This window comes from Benincasa hispida, chromosome 12, assembly GCF_027475165.1.
Source record: "Benincasa hispida cultivar pf3 chromosome 12, pf3_genome.v1.1, whole genome shotgun sequence".
Lineage (NCBI taxonomy): Eukaryota > Viridiplantae > Streptophyta > Magnoliopsida > Cucurbitales > Cucurbitaceae > Benincasa > Benincasa hispida.
In genome coordinates, this window is record NC_143489.1 from 21945499 (window position 1) to 21963723 (window position 18225).

General features: G+C 39.2%; 1 protein-coding gene across 3 annotated transcripts in view; it reads right to left on the reverse strand.

Annotated features, from left to right (window-relative positions):
• SRS2 (P-loop containing nucleoside triphosphate hydrolases superfamily protein) overlaps positions 1-18225 on the reverse strand; it is a 58304-nt gene that overhangs the window by 5453 nt on the left and 34626 nt on the right. For 2 of the 3 annotated variants that reach the window (XM_039051329.2, XM_039051330.2), the window contains exons 18-26: positions 17432-17641; positions 17273-17311; positions 16897-16968; positions 16720-16806; positions 16592-16648; positions 14977-15167; positions 14753-14846; positions 14205-14255; positions 13634-13696 (exon numbers count right to left, since the gene is read on the reverse strand). In XM_039051329.2, coding sequence (XP_038907257.2) covers positions 13634-13696; positions 14205-14255; positions 14753-14846; positions 14977-15167; positions 16592-16648; positions 16720-16806; positions 16897-16968; positions 17273-17311; positions 17432-17641 — 864 coding nt within the window. The remainder of the gene's footprint in view (positions 1-13633; positions 13697-14204; positions 14256-14752; positions 14847-14976; positions 15168-16591; positions 16649-16719; positions 16807-16896; positions 16969-17272; positions 17312-17431; positions 17642-18225) is intronic. The other variant, XR_016525343.1, reaches the window with a different exon arrangement.

Below are 18225 nucleotides of genomic sequence, written 5' to 3' on the forward strand. Positions count from 1 at the left end.
ATACAATGAGCAAAATGGAAATACAAGTGCTTCTAAAAGGATCAGGAGATGCACCCGGACATCTCAACTAGGTTGAGACTCCCTTAGCACCGTCATCACTTCCAAATCAAACCCATAGCTGGGAAAGACAATAACAAGATTACAAAATGAGGGAAAAATAACCGTAGTACAATCGAAAATAAAGATCTAAAAACAAAGCCAACACAGTGGCCTAAAACTTATGGAAATAAATAAAAAGTTCAACGAAAAAGGGGTGGGGGGGAACAAGAGTAATGCTGAAATCCGGCAGTGTTAAACACTGTCCGAAGGGGGGGTGAAGATGAAAGCCCCCCAGTTGAGGTTGAAATCTGAAAGACTGTCAAGGAAGGGATCGGAAAGGATGCACCAGGAGGAGGCTTGACGGCGGGCGGCTTCAAAACGGTCTTGGCATCTAGTAGCTTTGTTATGGAAAATCCTTTGATTTCTTTCAAATCAAAGGTCTGTCAAGAGGGCTTTTATTGCATTACACCATAGCAGACGGGTGGAGTTGTGGAGAATAGGGTCGGCTAGGAGTTGTAACACATTGCTTTTGAAATCATTGCACAAGATCCATGAAAAGTTGAAAAAACACAGCAACACCAATCTGAATAAGGGCATGTAAAGAAGAGGTGAAGGGAGTCCTCACTATGTTGGAGACAGAACGAGCAAGCTGAGGGAGAAAGGGAGGATGTTGGTTGCTTTCTTTGAAGAACTTCGACTACATTCAGCTGACCGAAAAGCATAATCCAAATGAGAATGTTGACTCTTCTTGGACTCTTTGTTTTCCAAATAGCCGAGAAGAAGGGCTTTTCCAAAGGGGAGAATGGTGTTAGGTATACTTTAAGGGATTTAACGGTGTAGAGGCCAGTGGTTGACATGGACCACACTCTTTTATCAAAAAAGTGAGGACTTCTACTTACAATTTTCTCCAACAAGTCTTGGAAGGCCAACACTTCTTCATCTTTGAGTAACCTTCGGAAGGTGATGGACCAAGAAGCTATGCTACTGTCCCAATGATCAGCAACTGAACCATTGGGAAGCATGGTGATTCTGAATAAGCTTGGATAAAGGGTGCTGAAAGGGGAAGATCCTTCCCAGGTGTCTAACCAGAAAGCAATTCGGCTGCCATTACCAAGTTTGAAAGTGGCCAAAAATTCTACCTTAAGCTAAGTCTTTGAGATGCTAATCCATGGGCTTTTCAAGCTTCTACCACCTTTTCCTGCTGTATGCCAATCAAATGCATCTTTACCATGAATACTTCTTATAACTTTGCCCCAAAGAGAGTTTTCCTCATTGAAAAATCTCCATCCCCATTTAGCAAGAAGTGCAATATTCATAGATCTGAAACCACCAAGGCCTAGACCACCATCTGCTATAGGTTTTTGAACCAATTCCCATTGAACCAAGTGATTTTGCTTGCTGCCCTTGTTGCCTTCCCAAAAGAAGCTTCGTATTATCCTTTCCATTTTAGATACTACTCCTTCGGGCATGAGGAAGATGGTCAAGTAATGAATTGGAAGGTTTAAGAGGACTGAAGTGCATAGAGTGGCTCTTCCTCCCCTAGATAGATTAAATCTCTTCCATTTGTCAAGTTTAGCTTGTACTTTGTCTAGGACCGGCTGCCAAAAGGAGGCTCTTTTCGGGTAACCCCTTAGAGGCAACCCTAGGTAATAAAAAGGAAGATGGTCAGCCGTACAATTCAAAGATGCTGCTGTATTAAAGAGGTCACTGTCGTCCACATTAATGCCATAGAGGGCTGATTTGTCCCAATTTACCTTCTACTCTGAATACCATTCAAAGAGCTCCACTGTATGTTTAAGTTTTAAAAGCATAGAACTGTCATATTTGCAAAACAATAAGGTATCATCCGCAAACTGGAGTATGGAGACTTGGAACTTGCTCTTTACCTACTATAAAACCTTCAATAATGCCGGATTGGTTGAGTTTGGAAATTAAAGCACTCAATACTTCGCTGACTAGAAGATAAAGGAAAGGGGAGAGGGGATCACCTTGCCTTAGCCCTCTTGAAGCAACCATTCTTCCCCTTGGTCTCCCATTAATGAAGATCCAGTAAAGTGGGTTTTTGACACATCCCATGATCCATTCTATCCATTTCTGATTGAAATTCTTGGACCGTAGCACTTTTTCTAGAAAATTCCAATCAACTCGGTCAAATGCTTTCTCCATATCAAGTTTAAGGATCCATCCCTTCTTTTTTGCTCTATACTCTTCAACAGCTTCATTGGCTATAAGGATGGGATCCAAAATTTGTCTTCCTTCTATGAATGCCATTGAGAGGGAGCAATAATGTTGGGCATAATCCCTTTCAATCTCTCAGCTAGCACCTTAGCAATGACTTTGTATATTAAAGAGGTTAAGTTAATGGGTCTGTAATCACTGACCTTAATTGCTACTTTCTTCTTTTGAATTAAGCATATGAAGTTCTCCTTTATGCAAGCATTGATCTTACCATTCTTGTAGAAGTCATCAAAGGTATCTTGGAAGCTTGACTTTAGAAGAGACCAAAATTTCAGCAAGAATTCTAAAGTGAAGCCATCGGGGCCTTGCTTTTGCCAAGGGTTTTTATAGCTGAGAAGATTTCTGTGGCTGAAAAATTATTTTGCAAGAGGAGATTCTGATTCAAATTCACACAAGGCCAGTCTAGGTTTATTGGAAGATGCCTCTACCCTGGGGATTTTAGAAAAAGACTGCTGTAATAATTGATTATCGGGCTTTTTTCAATTTCTGCACTCGACTTTGTTGGCACTCCTTGCTCATCAACTAGCTCATTTATAAAGTTTTTCCTCTTTTTTGTTGCTAAGAATCTATGGAAAAAGCTTGTATTCTCATCTCCCTGCTTGAGCCAATTTAACTTACTTTTCTGTAATAGGCTGATTTCTTCCAGTCTATATAAGGCCATGAGTTCTGATTTTGATGAAGACCAAACTGCATAGTCATTGGGAAAGGGGGGAAATCTCGGCAAGAGTGTCCCATTTTTCTATGTCTGCTAGCAGCCTCTCCTCTTTCTTTTTTAGTTCTTCCTTATTGCTGTAATGCCACCATTTTACTGCTGTTTTGACTTCTTTCAGCTTCTGATTTAGTACAAATCCAGCCCATCCATGCACTTTACTGCCAAACCATGCTTTCTCTATAATTTGGATGCACTCTTTGTTGAGTAACCAACTATTGCAAAACCTGAAAGGTGAAGGACCCCAACTAAAAGAACTGGCTTCTAGTAAAATTGGGTAGTGATCTAAAAAAATTCGGGCTTGTCTATTGGTTCTAGAATTTTCAAATAACTCATCCCATTCTTTTGATATGAAAAATCGGTCTAGTAAGGATCTTGAAACGGTGATACCTTCCCTTGACCAAGTGAAGTTCCCATTACTCAACCGGATTTCCATGAGTTTTGCCTGCTCAATGAACTTATTAAATTTTCTCATACCTCTAGTACTTCGACCCAAGGGGAATCTCTCATGTGCCCATCTTGTGATATTAAAATCACCACCCATGCACCATGCCTTTTCACAGTAAGCTACCAAGGAAAGTAGTTCTTCCCACACGAATTTTCTTTCTTTGTAATCGGTTGGCCCATATACATTAGTGACCCAACAAATCTTTTTACAAATAGTGGTGCATTTTATTGAAAGGGAGTAACCACCTTTGAGGGTTTCTAATACCGAAATCAAATTTGTGTCCCACATTGTCAACAACCCGCCAGAAGCACCAAAAGATTCAACAAATTCCCATCCGACATCTTTGGAACTCCAAATAGATTTAATAAAACTTGCATCAAAATTTTCTTTTTTGGATTCTTGAATTAGCACTATTGAGGGTTTAATTTTCTTTAGGAATCGTTTAAGAGCCAGCCTTTTATTACTATCTTTGAGGCCTCTTGTATTCCAAGATACTATATTCATCTTTTTCGAAAACAGGGTTCAGGGCCAACCGAAGATCAGTCCAGTATTAGGTTGCAATCAGTGACTATGCTCAATAAATGTGCTAAGAGGTCAGAAGGGGTTGAAAGGGAGGGCTGAGTGGGCAGGGCTGAGGGCTGAGGGCTTTTGTCTCAGAAATAATGTCCTCTGTTTGAAACAGAGTATTTAGGTCATCAAGCAAGGGTGCTTCTGTTTTTGGCTCTTCTTGATCTCCTGAATTGTTGATCCAATCAGTTTCCTCACTACTTATACTGAAGGGGGAATCAAGAGGGCAATCCTTCTCTTTAATTACTGAAGCTTTTGGGGGGAAAATTGGGAGTTCCTTATAGGAATGGCCCCTCCGGGTTGGATGGAAAGAGAGAAATTTGACTTTCTAACCTGGTAAAAAGAGGGTGTTCTGGAAATGAAGGATTCCTAACTTCTTGGAGCTGACCAGACACTGATTTAGGGGTGAAGCCGAGGCTTTTAGAATGTTCCTTCATATACTTTCTTCTGATAAAATGCTTGGGAAAAGTCTTGAAGAGGCAAGAGGGGTGGCGTGCTCTGTGCAGCCACTTATGGTTTGCTTTGCAGAGTTTAGGGGGTGGTTTAGTGCTAAAGGGAGAAGGAGGCTTGTGGAACGCAAAGGCAGAGGAAATGGCTGCTCTGTTAGAACAAGGGGGGCAAGGTAAGAGGGGGAGTTATGGCTGCTTGAAGGTAGTAATGGCAGAGAAAACGGGTGATCAGGTAAAGCAGGGAGGGGCAGGGGAGATGTGCTGAGGCGGGGGACGAGAGAAGAAGAAGGCTTGAGGGTCGCTTGTTTCGGACTTGGTTAAGGCATGCTCTGAAGAGGAAAAGGCTGAAGGGAGCACCACGTTGCAAGGGAGAAATGACTTTGTTTTCTTTTTTCTTTTTGGCGCGAGTGTCTTTTCAGTTTCAAAAAGGGAGAGGTCGGCTGGCAATCCCTTCTCTTTCTTCTTAATGGCAGAAAGCGGGTTAAATTCGGGCCGTGGAACATGAGGGGGCTTAGCATTTACACTAGGTGCCTTAGCTGGTGATGCATTTAAGTCGGAAGACTTTTTGACTTCCTTTAGTTTAAAAAAATTCCTCTCAGAGGACTGTGGCTGTGAGGCGGGCAGCAGGGGGGAACTTTTCAACTTCCATCCTTAACAGATTTCCTTCGTCAGGGCTTAAAGGGCGGTTTAACTCCTCTTTCGACAATGACTTTTGAAATTCTAAATTATTACAGACTAACCCCAAAGGTGGTGACTTTTCGACTTCCCCTGCTTCTCCCCTATTGAAATTCGAAGTCTATGGCTTGTGGAACTCTTTCTTCTTTTCTGCTCTTGGACTTGGACTTCTTGAGAACTTAGGCTTGGACTTGGTTGACAATAGGAAAGACCAATTGGATAAATCAATTAAATCAATTTGGGAAGTGGCATCTTCATCCTTCAGGACTTCTTGTATTCGAACTAAATCTATTGGGTTGGAGAAGTCCTTAAACAGAACTTTAGAAGGTAGTTTTGTAGGCTGATGACAGCAAGTAATATCACCGAAATTTAAGTAAAAACTTCCACGAATTTCATCCTTAATTTCAATGGTGGCTGGCATGAATCCACATAGATTTTTCCTTACTTGAATTTTACTTCTAAACAGTTGATGCGATCAAGAGTTTCTGATGCAATTGCAGTTAGTCCACCAAAATAAGCCCCAATTGCCTCGAAAGTGCTTCTACACCAATAATCTAGGGGAAGGTTTTTTATTACAATCCATCCCCCATAACTTTGTATTACTGAGGGCCTTCCATGACTAAAAGGGTTCCATTTTTCCAGACGAAGATGAAAAGGGCCATACTTAATCCATTTGCCCTGAATTGGCACTTTTTCGGTGAGGTCTCCTTGGCTGAGTTTGATGAGAACCTTGTCTACAAACAGAGGGTTGATGACAACGTTGGTGCCTGGACACTTACTTAGTTCTTTGGCAATTTCCTTCCACCCATTTGATGCAAGAAGTCTTGAAATAATCCATAAATTACTAAAATCTTCAGTCAAAACATCACAATTCTTCTTCATCCAGAAAGAGTGGTTACTCTGCTTCTTCAATGGTGTAACAGGAGAGGGTGAAAGGGGAGAAATTACGGGGAGCAGGGGTTTGGAGGCTTCTAAAGGTTCGGGAGAGGAATTCCCACAAGAGGGGAGAGCAGGACTGTTACTACCGACCGGCCTCTGATTAGGAGAGGGATAAAGTGAAGGAGAACTAACCTGGAAATCAGGGGGTGCTCTGAAATTTTGGATGCAACCTTCGATCATATCCTTAAAATCTTGTCACCCTGCTTTTTCATTGCCGAACGGGACATGGATATTCTTTCTTCCTCCTGTGATTGGCCAAACAGCACATTTTACAAACCATTTCTCCTTTGCACGAAATTTGGCCAGCCTTATGAAGCTTTGATCAACTCTTTCCTTTAGTAAGAAGAATTCAAAGATGGAACCATATAGAAGTCTGCGAAAACTCTCAAAGAGCCATTTAGTTGAGGTTAGGGAGAGAAGAATGGACTGTCCTTTCTTTAAGTCTTTTAAAAGGAAGTCGGATCCTTCTTGCCCCATAAGGAAGGTGTGGTCAAGGATGCGGCTATCAAGCACTGACACTCCTAAGATGGCCAAGTGTCAATGTCGGACACGTGTCCGACACGCCAACTAGCGTGTCGAATATTTTATTATTTTTTTAAATTTCCGACACGACGGGGACACGAGTAGGACACGGTTGGGACACTTCTGGGACACAGCACTGCAAAATTAAAAAGAAAAAACAATGAAAGCTTATAAAACTAAAGTTAGCAGCCCAAAACTTTTAGGTTTTTGTGTTTTTTATTTTAATTTCTCAAAATATATTATTCCTTTCCACTTTTCTTTTCTTCAAAATATCAAAACTCCCCGAGTCCCCACGCCCAAAACGCCACACCTCCACGCCCACTCGATTGACGGCCAGCCACACCTCCACATTGGACCGTTAGTCATCTTATCTATGGTTGTGGTTGTATCTTGTATGGTTGTTAATGGTGTTTTTAAATGGAATATTTCCCAATATATTTATTTCACGACATATATTTAATTTTTTTAATAAAAAAAAATAACGTGTCCCCGACGTGTCGTGTCCTTTTTTGAAAATTGGCGTGTCGTCGTGTCGGTGTCGCCGTGTCACTGTGTCGCGTGTCAGTGTCCGTGCTTCTTAGGGATGCGGCAGGATTTAAAGGCCATGGCTGGAAACAAGGCAGAAACAGGGTACGAAAGAAGGTCGGGAGGAAGGGGCCGTAGGGTGTTTTGTGGCTTTGTTTTGTTTGTCATTAGTTTTTTCCTTTGGCTGAGTTGTGACACGACAGTTTTCCATTAAATTAACAAAATAGACCAAGTGAACAATTTTCCAAAACCAAAAAGGTTTAAAATGCCAAGTTTGAAAACTCAGGTACCAAAATGCTACTAAACTCAAATCTCAAGGACGGAGGACCAAAAATGTTCTTTTTCTTCTTTTTTTTTGTAGCCCCGCAACCAAAGGTGTTACAAAAGACATCTTCAATTGATCAAAAGAATCAAAACTATAATATTTGAAATGTTTAGATAATTTACACCAAGAGATAGCAATGCTAAGCACGTGATCAAAAAAGAGTTCATAGTGTTGAGCTTTGTTGTTGAAAAGGCAATTGTTTCGTTCAAACCAGACTGACCAAAAGAAGGCTCTAACAATATGTTTTCATAGGAGACCCTTTCTACCCTTGAAAGGATGATGTTTGAGAACGAGGGAGAGGAATTGGTTGATATCCAAAGGAAATACCACATACCAATTAAAAGCATGAAGAATGTGATTCCAAAAGGTCATTGAAAAAAGGCAGAACAGGAATAGATGACTTTGAGATTCTGTGTCCTTTTTGCAAAGAGTGCACCAATTGGGAGACATCGCCAAAGAGGGGTTGCGGCGTTGAAGCTTGTCATGTGTGAGGACAGCCCTATGTGACAACTCCCAAAGAAAGAATTTAATAGTGGTCGGACCAAATACCACCGATAGGGCCTATAAAAGATAAACCACTGATTGCATACCTAGAATCAATCCATGATTTTGAAGAAAAAAATCCCAGATGGTTCCAATTTCCAAAACCATTTGTCGTCAGATTGGAGAGGTTGATAGGTAGTGAGTGTTTGAGAGAGCATTGCCCCCATTCATTGGTTTCCAAGTCATTTAGATGTCTACGAAGATGGAGATTCCACCCACCATCCTCCCTGCTCCATAAATCAGTGACCATGGCTTTCTTTGCAAGCGACGGTGCAAATAGTTGGGAAAAGATCTACGTAATGGAATATTGTTCACCCAAGCATCGTACCAGAAAGATATGGAACTCCCACTGCCTAAAATGGCAGCAACATGCTGATCCACAAAAGGTTGGAGATAAGATAAAGCTTTCCAAGGACCTTTGGTAGTGGACATAGATCGATTACCAGATTTGTTACCGCATAAGGATGTTCCAAATTTGGCCATGATCCCCCTCTGCCATAAAGCATATCTTTCCATCCTAAAGCACCAAATCAATTTTGCAAGGACACCCTCGTTTCTCAACTTGAGATCGGTGATCTCCAAGCCACCGGTGGATTATGAGGAGGTAACTTTGTCCCAATAAATAAGATGTAAGTTAGAGCCACCTTCCTTCCCTTTCCACAAGAAGTCACAAAAGATCTTTTCAATCATACTGGCCACTTTGCTAGGAAGATTGAAAAGGGAAAGACAATAGGTAGGAAGGTTGCTCAATGAGGCTTGAATAAAAGTTAACCTCCCTCCTTTAGATATGTAAGATGATGACCATGTTTTAATTCTTCGCTCATTTTTCTCAATCACCGGGGCCTAAAAATAGAGAGTTCTGGGCTTGCCATGAAGAGGAAGCCCGAGATAGGAATTTGGCCACATTCCAACCTGGCAACCATATAACCCCACAATGTCCTGAAGCCGTGTAGGAGTGAGATTGATGCCCTTTCAGACTTTTGGTGATTGATGGAAAGGCCAGAATAAGACTGGAATGCATCAATAACTTCAAAAAATTTCTTGATATGCTCTAGATTGTGGATAGAGAATAATATAGTGTCATCTCCAAATTGGAAATGAGAAATGGAAAGCCCATCTTTTCCAATACCAAAGCCTTGAATCTTTCTATCCAATTCCGCTTGAGTTAGCGACCGACTGAGGGTATCAATAATGAAATTAAAAAGGAAATGTAAGAGTGGATCCCCTTGCCTAATACCCCTAGAAGCACGGGTTTTCCCTCCAGGACGACCATTGATAATGATGGAGTAATTTGCTGAAGAAATACAACCCAAAATCTATTTCCTCCAAAGGCAGCCAAAACCTCTAGCTTGAAAGATGGTGTCAAGGAAGGCAATTGACGGTATCAAACGCCTTTTCAATATCAAGTTTAATCACGATGCCATTCTTCCCCTTTCTAGCCCACTCATCAATAAGTGAAGCATCCAAGATCTAATGCCACTCAACAAAACTCAACAAAAATCGACTGGTGTTCTTATATAAGGGTAGGAAGGACCTTCTTTAGTCTATCAGAGAGGACTCTAGCCAAAATCTTATAAATTCCAATAGTTAGACTGATAGGCCTAAAATCACGAACTCTTTTTGCATTAGCACGCTTGGGAATATGACATACATAGGTCTCATTGAGATTAGCGTTGACAACACCTTTTTTTAAAAAATCCTGAAACACCATCAAGGATGTGCCAAGACTTTTTAAGGAATTCAGCAATATATCCATCGGGGCCCAAGGACTTGTTTGTACCAAGAGCACATACAGCCCCCCAAAGTTCCTGTTCATTGAAGGGGGATTCCAACTGCGATGACTATTACATAGTGAGGGAGGGCCAATTAAGGAAAAGTAAATTGGAGAGGTTGTTCTTCGAATACAATCTGGAGAAGAAACCCAAAAATTCCTCAACAATATCGGAATCAACTAGAAAGCTCGTACCATTTGTAGAGACAATTTCAAGAATGGTGTTTTGCCTTCTCTTTGTGGCCACAACACGATGGAAGAAACGGGTGTTTAGATCATCTTCGTTAAGTCAAATGGATTTGCACTTCTGTCTTCAAAGAGCTTCCTCCTTGGCCACCACCGAGAGGAGTTGAGCTTTTAGGCTACTTTTCTGCACCCTATGGATGGGGAGACAATCATTTGACTCCTCAATGTTGTCTAGTAATGTGATTTCCGCTATGAGTTGGTTCTTTTGCGTGTGAACACATCCAAAAGTATCTTTGTTCCACACATTGAGGATTTCTTGAAGACCTTTCAGTTTGTCAATAAGACCGTGACCCAACCGTCCAAGCAAAGGAGCGTTCTTCCACCAATATTCAACAAGGCCACCGAAGTTTTTGTGCAAAAGCCACATATTTTCAAAACGAAAAGGGGTGCCACCTCATTTGTCGACACCAATGGAAAGCAACATAGGGTAGTGGTCGGAAGTGGGTCTCTCCAATCTCCTGGATGTAGTATAGGCAAATTTTTGTTGAATGCTTTCAGTTATCAAAAGTGGTCAATGAGGGTGAAGACTGGGTAATGCCTATGTCCAAACCAAGTGTAAGAGCTCTTTTGAAGTGGGATATCAAGGAGTTCCGCCCCGTAAATAAAAGAATTAAGTGTTTTTATGCTAGCTGTTTGGGGTTTGTCATTCGATTTCTCACCAGACCATTTAAACACATTGAAGTCTCCTCCCAAGATCTAGTTGTGTACATAGGCCTTGTAGGTCGTAAAGCTCCTACAAAAAAAAAGGTCTATCTTTGGCCCAAGAAGCCAAAAGAGAAAGTCATCAACCAGGGAAAACCGTAAGGTAAGGGAGAAAAGGCCTTTATATACCTCTCCAGAAACAATGGATGGGTCATTCCACATGATGATGATACCACCAGAGGTTCCCGAAGCCTCCAACACAGACCAACTGATATGCTTAGAGCTCCAGAGAGACTTTATGATAAAACAATCCACATCTTCAAGCTTGGTTTTCTGAAGGATAACCATCGTAGGATTTTGTTTTAAGATGAGATTTTTCACAACTACTCGTTTCTCCCAAGCCTTGATATCTTGGACGTTCCAGGACAAAATAATCATGTAGAAGAGGTTCGCCTACCAAGAAAAGCCTTGGAGCAGTCCTTATCATAATTGATAGATGTAATTAGTTCATTAATGCTTCTGGTTTGTTCCTAGGATCGTTTGACCTTCTTAGAGGATGAAGATATAGTTGTAATACACAAATTATGTTCCAGTAGCCAAGGAACTACAATTCGAAGGTGGAATGTTGGGTCATAAGAGCTTATGACGAGTCACCCTCCAATTCAAGATTGCTCTCAACCAATAAAGAAGCTCCAATCATAGTGTTTTGAAAGGAAAAATCAGGGGTAGGAGAGGTGGGATGTGAGAGAGGTGAGGGAGGAGCAATGGAGAGAGGGAGAGAGCTATAGGCCAAGTCTTTGTGATCGGAGAAATTAGGGCAAGAAGCCGAATAGATGAACTTTGTGTCAGGTATGAGGTAAGATTTTTTGTTTTGGATAGTGATTGAGAGTTTGCGAAGGGATCTATTAATGTTGGAAGGTAAAGGCAAGGTACGTGGTATGGTGGTGTTGGAGTCCAATAGGTATGGAGATAAAAATTGGGTCGGTTCAATGCTAGAGATAGGGTTTGGATGGGTCGGGTTAGGTAAAGGGTCAAGTTGCAAAGTAACAAGGGCTAAAGATGGTTCTCCCAGGCTTATCGAGACTTTGGTTGGGTCGGGGTGTAGTGGGCTTTTGTTGAGAGATGGGGGGAGGGGTAAGGAGTAGAGCTCCCGTCGAGACAAAGGGTTGAGGGGTGGGCTTTTAGGAATGATAGATGGGTCGGATGGTGGAAGATCGAGCTTTTGGGTATGTGGGGAAGTAGGTACGGTAGGTAAAGGCTTTGGATGGGGAGGTCGGATAGATAGGGTAGGAGAGGGGTTAGAGGATAGTACCTGTGGAGCATGTTCGGAGGCGGACTCAGGGTACAGTCAGAGGAGACCCTTCTGCAAATCAACCGACGCCTCAGGCTCTATGTTCTCCAGAGGAGGGCTACCATCAAGTAGTTGGATACCATGGATTCTGGCAACAAAATCCAAAAATTGGTTACTGTTAAAAGAGGGTCAATTTGCACCACAATCAGAGACCTAGATGGAGAAGGGATCCCAACTTCAGCCAGAATGAATCCTGTGGAGTTCTATTTTACTCTAATCGTCGCCTCTAAGAGATCCAGACAAAATAACATTTTCTTGGCTATTTCGACAAAACCTCCACAGGTATCCCCAATAAACTTAAAGGTAAGGTTATCCCATCGGTCTAATGGAAGGTTCTTGATTTTGATCCAACAGCCATTACAGGGAATGACCGGATTTGCTTTGGTTGCGCTATTATTCCATAGGGTGAACTTTAGAGAGAACGGACCCACCTTGTACCAATCTTTTATTGACCCGAGGATTTTGGCTTGCTCTTCATCTTCGCATCCAAGAAGAGCACAATCAGCTTCGATGGGGTTGATGGCACAACGATCACAGAATTGAACTTGGAGGGCCCTCACTATATTGTACAAATCATCGTGGAAACACGGTCTCTTTACAATGATGGCTGTGTTGAAATGGATTGTGGCATGTGCATACTCCGTGACTAGTTTGTCTGTTAATAATGGAGCTTTTGCCTTTGGCCCTTTAGTACCTCTATATAGGATGGGGGAAAGTCTCCTTATAGTTTTTAGTTGGCGCACTAATGGCGGGTGGTTGAGGGTCACACTTCTGTTTATCTGTGAAGGAATGTATCAAGGTATAAAAGGTTTTCCATCCCTTTCTTCCTTCACCAATAGGAATAAGAATCTTGTTAAGATTGTACTCAATAGTTTTAGAGAGAATAATGATCTTATTCCATTAATTAGGCTAAAGATACATATATATATATATATATAGGCAACTAAGAAACCCTAATCTAGGAGATATAAAATTACAATAAAGGACAATTGATTATAATTACAATATAAATACATATTATAACAAAGGCCACCATTGTTATCGAGCTTGGCAACTTCCGCCAATATACCCCATCTGTAGGATGATTTTTCAACCCAAACGGTTTGGTCACCGACGTGAAACTCCCTAAAGAATTTCTGGTTTATTGGGGCATTCAACAAAGAGGAGAAAGTCTTTGTAATCCTGGTGAAGGTCTGCCAATGTAGCATGAGAAAATAGGTTTGATCCTTAGTAGTTTCAATCAATTGAATACGTGAGGTCTTGTAACAGTCATTGGTTTCGATGGAGAAAACCTTCCGATCAATGGTCACTGGGTCGAACTTTGTCAGCGACTTAGTCGGAGGCATTATGATTGGGTAGGCAAGGTATAGGTCAGAGGGGAGTGGAAAGGACCATGGTTGTCGGAGGAGGTCCGGCAAGGGGAGAGGAGTTAGGTGGAGAGAGAGCATTTTTTTCCCTTGAAAATTTTTTCTTCTTTTTCTTCTTTAACTATCTAGATGCTGAAAACTGAAATGTGATACCAATATACTTACCTTTTTTGTAAACAAACTTTTCATAGAAGAAAAAGTTTCAAGGGTAAAACATACAACCTCCCTTAGAGGGAGAAATAGAAAACTGTCAAAAAGAGCTAACCAATATACTTACATATTCAGCATACTGAAGTGCTTCATCACTAGTCAATGATGACTTCAGTGAACGCAAGGCTTCCTGAGTACACAAACCTCAACCACATAAATATTCAAACAGCTTAGTTGATCTCCAACAATGAAAACTAAATCAAGTTATAAAAATGATATAGTGAAAAACTGATAAATATAAAGATCCTACTATGCAGAACTACGGAATCCATTGATATAAGTACCAATAAAATAAAGACAACAAAATTCTGAAATGTTAAAATATGTTCATCACTCATTATACTTGGTTTCAGTAAACATTTTCTAGAATAATTAAACAATTGAAATATATTTATGAGTAATTCACTATGATAATAAGCTTTTTTTTTTTTATTCATTTTATGGCTTCACCGTACAATTTTCATATCTTACTATTCGTATTAGCCAAACAATTGGATTCATGGAAATCAATTGAGCTCTGGCCAGAACAATTAAGAACTGGTGGTAACTTCATTACACATTAAAATTAAAAAGAAAAACTAGCCCAATTGATAAAAAGTTGCAAAATAAGAATAATAGTAATAAAAGAAAAATATAACCTTGGTTTTGCATTTCTTCTCTCTCAGCCGTTCCTCAATTACAAAGCCAACCTGTAACGTTATGAAAGAAAATTATTTAACTTTCCATTGTCCCATTTATTGATCATCAGAGCATAGAAGTTCAAATGCAGCAATGCAATGGACATACAAATTATTTAACTCTCTATAGTCCCATTTATTTGATTGCTAATTCTTTATTTTCTTTCCTTACTATTGGAACTTTCTCTGTTTCAATCATAATATAATAGCGGATATATGAAAATTTAGAAGACAGTTTCCCATACAATTATGGTCGATCACAAACTCTTCGTCTAAGAGCTTACTATGGTCTTTTATTCATGCATCAGCATCTGTTAACACCTATAATTGCACTGAACAATGATTGCAACTTCTGCACTCAGTGGCCTATTCAAGTTTCAAACTAGCTAGAGCAATTATTAATGTGATAAACATGACTTGACTTTTTAGATCTCTAAACAATCATGACCTGAGTTTTTAAAATCTCTAAACAATCAAACATGAGATTTCATGCTCATAAAATTCATCACCTTATCAATTAACCTCTTAGGATCTTGAAACGCCTTCTTCTTGGCCCATTGATGAAATAAATGGGAAATGACTGCTCTGTTATCCACATTAAATCTGCAATTGGAATAGAAAAGATTTCTCACTTCAACAAGAAGAAAAAGGACCATATCAACGTACAAAATGTTGATTTTGTTCTTGGGTAAAGATACGTGAACAAAGCAATAGAATTGGAAGGAGGAAACACCTTTTTAGGAAATTATTCCCATTAGAAATCTCTATTGGTTCTTCAAAGTCTCTAATGTCGATTTTCTTGTTAGCAGGATCATTTAATGCCACATCTGAATGAGCTGATATAGGTTTTTCAAGATACATGTGTGTATTCTGCTCTAGAGCATCATGGTGCTTCTTTTGCAAGTGCTGGATACTAACTTCAGCCTACAAGAAAAGATTATATCATCAACACAAGTTCGAAACTAGAAAAACATCAGACTGAACAATTAGCAAATCAAAAGCCCGATAAAGAGATAAGGTAATCTATCGCGTTTGGCATCAGAGCACCTTCATCTTCATCAATAGCTGACTTTTCTTTTAAGAATAAACAGATCAAACGTTCATTAAGAACTGGATTAATTATGTATCTTATATTTTCATAGTATTAAATGATATAGAACAAACGATTATTAAGTAAAAATTTATAGTGGCATGTGCTTAAAACATTTCCAAACTATTATTCAAAAGGATATCACAACAATACTTTCAAGGATTCCAAAAAATTCCACGCCAAGGGATATAGGAACAAAACTGAACTGTAAATGGACACCTACAAAGTGGACTTAATCTATTTGTATTCAGTTTGATTAAATTAAACCAAATTGATCTGATAATTAACAATAAAATTAAATAAATTATTTATTATATTATTACCAAAGATCTAGAAATACATTAAAATATTTTTCCTCTTCCATTGTATTTTCTTACCCAACTATCACCATTTCATTTTAACCCTCTCTCCCTACCAGTACAGCCCTCATCGTCATCCCATTGACGATATTAGTAATCTGATTACTTCTAGCAATGGTTTTTTAATATAAAAAATCGAGATTGTATAATTAAGAAGAAATGGAAAAAATACATAAGGAAATACAAAAAGACAATTGGACAAGAGGAGTCAAAAGAAAGTCTAGACGGACTACAAGGAATGAAATCTAAAATAATAAAGCTTGACAGAAAACCACATATAACTCCCACCCCGGCAATGATGACCCTCCAATAAGCCGTGCCTTCCCTTTCTAACTGTGTCCTAGGCCTACCTCTCCCTAACTTCCTTTTTTTCCTCGTCTCTCCACCAATTCCACCTCTAATCCTTCGATCCCTCCTGTTCGTGACATTCGTCCATCCTACCATTTTCCAAATTTCCTCTACCCAGTCAAAGTTTGTTCTTCACCACTCACCCCAAAAGGATTTCTCCACTGCCCCGCATGTCCCAACTTGTCATCAAAGACCTCTTTTCTGATGAAAACTTGTTTACTCTTCTCCATTTATAGCTCCCACAAAACTAATCTAATCACATTATGCAAATGACAAGAAATATACAAGATCACTTTCCTATATATTATACAGAAAAAATATGTTTTTTTCCTAGTTAAGCATGACATATTTTCTAATATGAGGATTAGTGACAAGCATTAACAAGCTTTGCGAGAGTATCAAGTACGAAAGACAGTAAAAAATTGACTAGAATAAATGTGTTTTCTATTTCTCAAAAGCATTAGCCCAGGAGTGGATAAGGAACCATCTAGTTATTATGCTTATTTATAAATAGTAAACAGTGCATTCTTATAAAACTTAACGAAAAATACCTGTATCTCTCGGACATGATCTGGAATTTCTTTGAGAAATCTTGAAGGTTGGAGTATCTAAAGGAAATGCAAGAGTTAACTAAATGTGTCCACCTTTATATGATAGAAAATATTCAACTAAAACAAACCTGCCAATCAGAGTCCATCAAGACATACAATATATGAAGTTTCTGCCGAGCACGAGTCATTGCAACATATAATAAACGTCGTTCTTCCTGTTATTTTTATATGAGAATCAATATGGCACCAATGGAAGACACTCTAAAGAACAAAGGGCGACAATGTTATTTAATGGAAAAATTTACCTCAATTGAGTTTCCATTTTCCATTGTAATGCCCCTAGATTCATGTAAGAGAGGAATCTCTGATTCATTGGCCTAGCAACATTGAAGTACTAAAAGTATTTGTCATCTCAAAAGCAAAAATGAAAAAGTATAGCCAAAAACTTAACAAATAAATCAACCAACCAAAACTAAATAACAAACTACAACTGAAAAAATGAAAATTCAATAATATCCAATCAATTATCAATACAGTATTTTTTTTTTTTTTTAATATTTGTACATGAAAATTCAATAATACCCAATCACTTTACAAGAAATCATAACAAGAACATCTGTAAACATCACAATAACAGAGCAAGGTACTAAACAGACGCCCTTTTAGATATCTTTCAATTACCTTAATTATGAACACAACATCCCACTCCAAGCCTTTTGACTGCATATGGAAGACAAGAAGGAACTCCGATGAAACCAGAAAAATAGAGCAATAACTATGGTACTAATAAAATGTCGTTTCCAAATCTAAGACAATTCTAAAAATTATGCAAGAAAGAACCTGGTGGATGGTAGTCAAAGTGACAGAATTTTTATTGTCAAGACGACGAGTGCAGAAATTTGCTTTTCCTCTCTCAGATATATGGTCGATAAAAGCTTTTAGAGCACTATGACAACCTGGCTCACTTTCTACAATTTCTCTCTGCCCTTCTTCCACAGTAGATTGACTTGACAAAAAGTTGGAGACATCATCCAATAAATACTGAAGGACCTTCAAGAACAAGAAATTCAACGGCATAGAATAAATCAAGGCTAAGAAAATAATATTACAAAAAGGAATGCCGCTGACAAAACTCATTTGCATTTTTTCCCATCTAAAGTGAGTGTATTCTTTCCTTCTGGAAGTTTGCTACAAATCAAGTTTGGAATATCCTATTTCATCTAATTGATCTTTCAGTCAGAGCCAAAGGATTATGAACTAAGGCTAGTTTTTATGGAGTGAATTGCTTCTTAAACTTTACTTGTGTTCTTATTTTCATTGTAAACTTAATCTATTGGCCCAATGTTAATTAATTTTAAATGCCCATTGGTTGATTGATTTTAGATCTAGAAACCTTACACTTAACATTGGGTTGGATAAGATATAACTAAAAGGAATTTAGAGTTGGGAAACCTAGAATCCCTTTTGAAGTTTAAGAATATAGGTTTCAAGACCTTGGAATTCATCGAAATCAAATAGGGATATCTGCTTCATAATTAACAAATGGAACTTAGCTAGCACTCCAGGAAGAGGCAGTATGCTTGTGTCCTTGATCTATAAAATTGAGAGTCCTAGATATGGGTTATATCTCACAA